Below are 8,419 nucleotides of genomic sequence, written 5' to 3'. Positions count from 1 at the left end.
ATCAATATGCACACATACACGCACACACACATATACATTATGGCAAATGAAGGTACTCTGTAAACTGTGCAAACATGTACGCAACTGGACTGGCCACTAGGGGCACTGTTGTCACACTTATAATGGCATGACTTAGGTAGGACAGCTGTGACAAGGCCCTGATGCCCTTATGTGCCATTGACCACCAGGGGGCAGAAGATGGCAATGTGGCCTCTAATGTCTGATGGGCCCTTGCTGTATGGGGCGCGCTGAGGAGTTTTAATAGTACATAAAGTCTCATTGGTATTTGTGGTGGGTGGCCTGGAGAGATACTGTACGTACTAGCAGTCTCACATCTCATTGGCTGGAGGTGGTGTGTGTGTGGGAGGGAGGTGGGCGATCCTCATGTCTCATTGGCTCGCATGACATGGTGACCCGCGTTCTGCGGCGTGGTGGGATTGGGGGCAGGGGCCACGCTGCAGGAAGAGTGGAGGGGGTGGTGGGACAGGAAGTCAGGCTTGGACGGAGGGGAGGGCGAGGTGAGCATGACTGTGGTGGTGGTGGTGCTGGTGTTGTTGGCGTTGGGGGTGTTGGTGGCGGGAGCGTGGTTGCCCTCCTGCAGGGGCACGATCTCCAGCCAGGTGAAGGAGCGCTGGTGATGCGGGCGCGGGGCCAGCAGCGGGCGGCGCTGGCGGTAGTTGGCCCACACCTGCAGCAGCGTCTCCTTGAAGGGCCGCGTGGTCAGCGTGTACAGGATGGGGTTCAGGGCACTGTTGATCGGCAGGATGAAGATGACCACCCACGAACTGATGGAGCCTGAGCAGGCGGAGAGGAGAGGAGAGGAGAAGAGAAGAGAAGAGAAGAGAGGAGAGGAGAGGAGAGGAGAGGAGAGGAGAAGAGAAGAGAAGAGAAGAGAAGAGAAGAGAAGAGAAGAGAGGAGAGGAGAAGAGAGGAGAGGAGAGGAGAGGAGAGGAGAGGAGAGGAGAGGAGAGGAGAGAGGATAGGAGAGCAGGGAAGAGGAGAGGTGAGGAGAGGAGAGGAGAGTAGGGGAGAGGAGAGGAGAGGAGAGGAGAGGAGAGGAGATGAGAGGACAGGACAGGACAGGAGAGGAGAGGCGAGGAGAGGAGAGGAGAGAGGTTAGAAGATAGCGGAGGACAGGAGAGAATATGAAGGGACAGGACAGAACAGGAATAGAGAGGAGGGAAGGGGAGAGGAGGAGAGAACCGTACAGGACAGCAGGAGAGGATTAAGAGGAGCATAATAACATGAAAAGAGTTTAAATTGTGGTCAGCGTGTAGAGGGTGGGCTTCAAAGCATTTGATGGACAGCATGAAGATCAGAGCGGAGAGGAGAGGATATAAAGAGGGGATACGGCAGAGAGGACGAGGGTAGGAGGAGAGGAGAGGAAAGGTTGGGAGGAGAAAAGAAGCGGAGTGGTGAGAACGAAGAGGAGAGGAGCGATATATCATAATGTAAAGGATTAAATTGTGGTCAGAGTGTACAGTGTCAGGGCACTGAGAGAAGAGGGAAAGAAGAGATGAGGGGGCAGGTGATGATGAGGAGAGGAGATAGTTTGAAAAAAGGCAAAAAAAAAGGAGAAGACAAAGAGGATGGTAGACAGATGGGGGAGATATGGTCTTGTACTGTACCTGGTGGTCAGGGTTAGTATCAAGTATGAACAGTGAAGTGTGTGTGTGTGTGTGTGTGTGTGTGTGTGTGTGTGTGTGTGTGTGTGTGTGTGTGTGTGTGTGTGTGTGTGTGTGTGTGTGTGTGTGTGTGTGTGCGTGATGGAGTGACCATCACAAGGGTTGTGGGTGTGCCCAAGAATGTGTGTATGAGTGTATGACTCAGTGTGTATTTAGCTGCCCCTGCTGACACCCCACATATGCAAACACGGCAGGCGGACAGACAGACAAACAGACTGCGTCATTGCAATACCTGGCCCCAGAAAATATGAGAGAACATATAGTACAGTATATGAGGAAGGAGGAAAAGCGATCACATCAAAAATACATGTGAGTGGATTAATTGGCTTTCAACCTCCTCTGCCACCGGGAGCACTCACTAATGATGTACCTCAGTGCAAATAACCCTTGCGAGGATTATTTGGGTGTTTTATTTTTTGCATGGCAGCATAATGCCAATCAATAGTACTTTTCATGTTTACTTTAAATGGGCCTTTTGTGCCTTTATTACATAGGACAGTGACGACCATAGAGTGTAGTAATTAGGACACAAAGGTGGGGTAGGGTTGATGACCCAGGCTGGATTCGTACCTGGGCCCCCAAGAGTAATGAGACTTGCATATGGATGGGTTCATTACTACGCGTTGCCACCGTACGCCCTGGTGCTGTTGGGTCAAAGACGTTTAAAATGGCATTGTCATTCAGTGTAACGGATACCTTCTGCTGAGTGTAACGGTAAAAAAACATGACTCTTTTATTTTATTTTTTTCCCAGTGAATTCATGAAAGCCTCGGCTGTCATGCATTCACTTGAAACCATTTAAAAATCATGTTTTTTTACCGTTACAGTCAGCAGAAGGTATCCGTTACACTGAATGACAATGCCATATAAAACGTCTTTGACCCTCTTACATTTAAATATCTTCGTTATTATAAGTTTCCTTCACTATCTGAAAAGAATCTAGCATCATCTGAAACCATGCCACTGGCCACTGTTCAGCAATTATCTTCTTTCTTGTTAAAAATTCACGAGTGCTCAATTTTCCCACCAGTCTTTCTGCCGTTCTGATATATGTCACCATCTTCCAAATGAAAATAATTGCATGCTATGCTTTGTCTGCTCGCATTTATTTTTCAGGCGTAAGGACTTTGGAGGGCAAGAAATTGAAAGGGAAATGGCCACGGGTGAAAGAGGACAGGGGAGGGAAAGTGAACAGTACGAGAGGGGTGGAGTAACTGTATTTCACAAGGGGAACATAGGAGACAACTTTATGAAAAGAAGGAAAGAGATGATGCAAGATGCAAAAAAGACAAGAAAACAAATAGAGTGCAAAATAGATAGAGGAAAAAAGCAAGTTAAATTGCCTATTAAGTGGATAATTGGTCACATCTAATCGTGTTTGTTTCATTTTGCACACCTGCAACAGTTTTGCGAAACGGGGTCCAGAACAGGAGAACTGTAGCATGGGAGTGAGCCGCAGCTCAACATCTCTGGGTGCTAGTGCTGGACTGGACAACCTACGTCAGTCTGAGGCTGAGAGAGGATTAATCACCACACTGGTATTTGGCGTCCCCCGGCAGGTGTGTGTGTGTGTGTGTGTGTGTGTGTGTGTGTGTGTGTGTGTGTGTGTGTGTGTGTGTGTGTGTAAAGCCTTTCTGGTCCAGTGGAGGTAGACCAGAAAGGAGTTGAAACGTGTGTGAAATGACAGAGAACAGTGAAACTCTGTCTGTGTGTGTGTGTGTGTGTGTGTGTGTGTGTGTGTGTGTGTGTGTGTGTGTGTGTGTGCGTGTGCGTGTGTGTGTGTGTGTGTGCACGCGTATGTGTGTATGTTTGTGAGTGAGAGTCAGAGAGAGATGCAGAGAGAGAGAGAGAGAGAGAGAGAGAGAGAGAGAGAGAGAGAGAGAGAGAGAGAGAGAGAGAGAGAGAGAGAGAGAGAGAGATGATGCACAGTGTCCCTTAGAATAGTGACAGGGTGTGTGTGCTTGACAGACCAGAAAAGAGTTGAGACGTGTGCGGAATGACGGAGAACAGCGTGTGTGTGTTAGTGAGTGAGTGATATGAAAGAATAAGGCAGGAATAGTTCAGGACATTATCAAACAAAATACCAAATTTCAGCCTCCATCATGACAATGACAAATTGCCCTACATATACCTGTAGGTGAAACATGCCTTACAGTAAATGTCCTGAATATTGTTATGTTATTATTCTCTGTAAACCTTGGCAATACTGATACTACACAAACAGGCATGCCATTAAAGCAAACTTGAATTGAAGTGAGTGAGTGACAGAGTGAGTGAGTGACAGGGAAAGAGAGAGGACACATTATGGTAATTGAGTTTGCAGCCCATCCTCGGCTGCCTGCTTTACAAATGCTTACTGGACATATGCACTCAATCCATACGCTGTGCTGTGTGAGCAGCTCACCTGAGATCAAATTACTGTTTTTTTAAACATTACATTACACTTAGCTGACACGTTTACCAAATCGGCTTATAGTTCTTACAGCCTTTAGTACCGATGTTGCAGGTTACAGTCCCCACAGCAATATGGGTTAGGTGCCTTGCACAAGGGCACTCCAGCAATATCCCTACTTGATCCCTATAATCCAGAATGCTGTATCTCCAACTGCACAAGGGAGAGGAGAGGGTCTCTCTCATATGAATACCGTGTCAGAGCCAGGATCTGTCATCTCTCTCACCTGTTTCTCTAACTGGCATTAGCGAGAGGATCTGTCTCACCTGGTATCTCAACCGTCATGAAACTTTTTTTACCTGTCTGCTTTACACTTGCTCATATGATACAGAGATATATACAAGCAGAAGTACTGTGATGGATATAATTGCAACACTAGTAGATGCAATATTAAAAAATTAACATCTAAAAAAGCAAGGGAAACAGCTCAAACACACCCCTAACCATAACCATAACTTTCATCACATTGACTTGCAGAGTAGAAAACATGGAAACCACCAAATTCGTTGAGACACACACGTAAAGATGGTTGGCGTATGAAGAAAATGTGCACGGAACCAGCCGTTACATGTTGACAGCAGAATATGGCCCTTAACAATGACGGTAACAATGATGCTGTTGAGAAAAGCCCATCTGGCCAACATGAGCATAAAAAGCCAGACCATTCATTTTGAATTACTTCGTAATTCACAAATGGTCTGATTACACTTCTCTGGGGAGGAATTTCAGTCATCTACCAAATGGTCGGTGTTTCCGGCCAATAAGCAAACACACTTGGGAGCACAATAATATACGTCATGAACGTCAACAGTCAGCAATTGGTCAGAGCTCAATTCAAACCAGAACTGAGCTCACTCGTCTCACCCAAGTGATCCAGGTCATGGAGGATCCAGACCAAAAATGAATTACGAAGTAATTAATGTGGTCTGGTAAAACCAGGCTAGGCCAACACATCTCACCTGGTATCTCGACCTGCATGAGGGAGAGGATCTTGAGGATGAAGATGGGGATCCAGCAGAGGGAGTCTGTGATGACGATGGAGAAGAAGCGCTTGGCGATGGTTAGCTCCTTCTTGATGTGGTTGCTGTACTTGGTGGTCTGTGTGCCGGTGCGCTGGATGTTGTAGAACATGCTGCCATAGGACAGCACGATGACGAGGAAGGCCGCCAGGTTCAGGCCTGCACAGAGGAGAATAAACATGATCGTGAAGATACAGAAAGACACTATACATACAAACGCACACACACACACACACACACACACACACACACACACACACACACACACACACACACACACACACACACACACACACACACACACACACACACACAGCCCAACCTTAATATCTTTGTGGGGCCCTTCCATTCATGTTAATGTTGCACACTTGAATGAAAGAATGTCCTCAAGTGTGTGTTGAGTTTTCGATGGTTCTTTGGGGTTTATTTACATTTCTTCCTCAGGACAAAACATACAGCTTCAGCGTAACCGCTGCCTTCAAGATCACAACAACAACTGTCACTTCTCAGTTACGTTCTTCTCGCGTGACCTAGTCACTGGCTACTCAACTCATAGGCTGATCCTATGATGCCATCTAGTGGAGAAAACGTGCAACAGCACGATTAAAGCAAAACAACTTCTGACAGAACAATAAAAAGACAGAATGCGAATCAGGGAATAATAATGGAATAACAAAAAGACAAAAATGGGGGGTCCACTACACTCTCCCCTGCTAAATTAAATGGCGTCCCGACATTTCCCGCTTCAGTTCATACTGTTTTCAACAGTTTGATTGCTTTCAGGTTAAGAGTCCCAAGTTAAGACACATATCTAATAACAGACATCACATAACAGTTATCTCAAATTCAAGATCATGTGTTAAATAGAGGAGGTCATTGTGCACTACGACCGCCATCCATTTCTCCGCAGTGTCCACGGGTAGTCTGTCTCAGCTGGGAAAGGGATGACCTTTGACCTGGAGCGAATCTGATCATGGAATCTAACACTTCACACATTCCTAATACTACACATCTTATCACTTGCTGCTTGCTTACGTAAGAGTTTTTTTCACAGTGTCAGTAAGAATACTTATTTGTTACTTTCCTCCTACCAGGACTAATTCTTCTTCTATAAAGCTAGTGTGATTCTAAGTGAACTGTCTCATCTCTTCTGCAACCATTCATCATACATTACACTCACACTGTCATACACACACACACACACACACACATCTCGACTAATAACTACACTCATCCTAAAATAAGAGTGCATAAACTTAACTCAAAGGTAAGTAACTCTATGTATCTTAAACTGACTTGAACTAAGTGTAGGCCGGCCTAGAGTGCCATATGTAAGTGTTCTAGGTGCATATCTAATTCTGGAAGGATATGGTCTTGCAGGCGGTGAGGATGGTGGCGACACCTCTCCCTCTCCCTCAGGATCGGCCGGCTGGAAGGCTGGTGACGACACCTCTACCTCTCCCTCTGGATCGGCCATCACTGTCTCTACTTCGCCTGGCTGCACCACTTGTTCCTCCTCACTCACTGGCTCTGCGATGCCATCTCCTTCCCCAGGTGCTGGTTCTGCTACCGGCTGATGTGGGTGGAACTCCATGGCCTCGGCTCTCAGGTCGCTCTGTCGCTCTGTGGGCTCCTCCTCAGTCCAGCCAGCGATGCCTCTCCAGTCATCCTCTTCCTGGTCAGATGAAGGCTCTGGTTCTGTGTGGCGTGTGGTCTTGGTTCTTTTCTTGTCAGTGTGTCCTTTCTCAACTCTTTTCTTCTCAGGTCTCTGTGTGTCGACCGGCAAGAAGTCACAGGGAAGCAGCAGGTTCCGATGAAGCACTCGAGTGCGACCCTGGCCATCTTCTGGTTTCACTTCATACACAGGACTTTCCGGATGTTTTCTCTTCACCACCACATGGACTTTCTCTTCCCAGAACGATCTCAGCTTACCAGGCCCACCCCTTTCTGTGAGATTTCGGATCAGGACTCTATTCCCAGGATGTAGCTCTGCTCCCTGAATCTTTCTGTCATAGAGTTCTTTTCCTCTTCTCCCACTAGCCTGGGCTGCCTTGTTGGCCAACTGGTATGCCTCTTCCATCCTGAGCTTCCATTTCCTTGCATACTCCTCATGAGACACACTACCAGCACTGTGTGGGATGCCGAACATGCTGTCTATGGGCAATCTGGGGTTACGGCCAAAGAGCAGAAAGTATGGGGCATATCCAGTGGACTCATTTCGGGTGACATTGTATGCGTGAACAACTTTGTCAAGGGAACTTTTCCAGTCGGCTTTGGCTTCATTATCCAGGTTACGCAGCATGGCCAGCAGGGTGCGATTAAAGCGTTCTACCTGACCGTTCCCCTGGGGGTGGTAGGGGGTTGTGCGTGAGCCTTGGATGCCACTGTACTTTTGGAGTTCAGCAAACAGTTTGTTTTCCCACTCTCTCCCTTGGTCATGGTGCAATTTAGCGGGGAAGCCGAATTTCAAGACAAAGTCTCCAAAGATTTTCTCAGCTGCTGTTCGAGCACTGTTGTTTTTGCATGCATACGCCTGGGCAAAGCGTGTAAAATGGTCCATGACCACTAGGATGTAATCGTATCCTCCTTTGCACTTCTCTAGATGGAGGAAGTCAACTGAGACCAGCTCAAAGGGGTATGTTGTCTTGATACTAGTGAGTGGCGCTCTTACTGCTCTCTGGGGTCTCTTACGCTTCACACAACTGCACACATTGTTAATGTGGTGCTCTACATCTCTCTGCATGTGTGGCCAGAAGAAGCGCTCACGGACTAGATTGAGTGTCCGTTCAACACCTAAGTGACCCATCTCTTCATGTAACTGGTTCAGGATCAGGGGCCGAAACTTTGGTGGCATCACTAGTTGTGTTCGTGTAGATGTTTGGCGCCGGAGTACACCGTCAGCATCACACAACAGTTTAGCTTTCTCTCTAGCAAACACTGACAACTCACTGTGTGCGTCTCTGATCCTGGGCCACTGCTGCTGGATGACACACCGCTTCACCTGCTGTAGTAGGGGATCCTCCTCCTGTGCGGCCCTCAGGTCGTCTGGGGAGATGTGCGTGACGGTGTCATTCTGCCCTTCACTGCTTGCCGCCGTGATTGCTGTGGTGATGGCCAGTGGACACAGGAGCGGCTCTCTCTCTTCCTGCTGGATGAACAGACCTTTGGAGAAACTGGACAAGATTTCAGGCTGGATCTGCTGGGAACAGGTAAGCATGTAATTTTCTAGAGACATTCTGGATAGCCCGTCTGCATCAGAGTTC

The 8,419-nt window shown here is 47.5% G+C and overlaps 1 protein-coding gene across 1 annotated transcript in view; it reads right to left on the bottom strand.

Moving 5' to 3' along the window:
* The window catches only part of rxfp1 (relaxin family peptide receptor 1), a 117,236-nt gene continuing 108,817 nt past the window's right edge, over positions 1-8,419 (bottom strand). Inside the window, exons 18-19 of the mRNA XM_063188496.1 lie at positions 5,097-5,315; positions 1-795 (exon numbers count right to left, since the gene is read on the bottom strand). Coding sequence (XP_063044566.1) covers positions 383-795; positions 5,097-5,315 — 632 coding nt within the window. The 3' untranslated portion in view covers positions 1-382. The remainder of the gene's footprint in view (positions 796-5,096; positions 5,316-8,419) is intronic.

The sequence above is a fragment of the Engraulis encrasicolus genome, chromosome 22, assembly GCF_034702125.1.
Source record: "Engraulis encrasicolus isolate BLACKSEA-1 chromosome 22, IST_EnEncr_1.0, whole genome shotgun sequence".
Taxonomy (NCBI): Eukaryota; Metazoa; Chordata; class Actinopteri; order Clupeiformes; family Engraulidae; genus Engraulis; species Engraulis encrasicolus.
The sequence above is the reverse complement of the archived record's forward strand: the minus strand, read 5'-3'. Positions and strand labels throughout refer to the sequence as shown.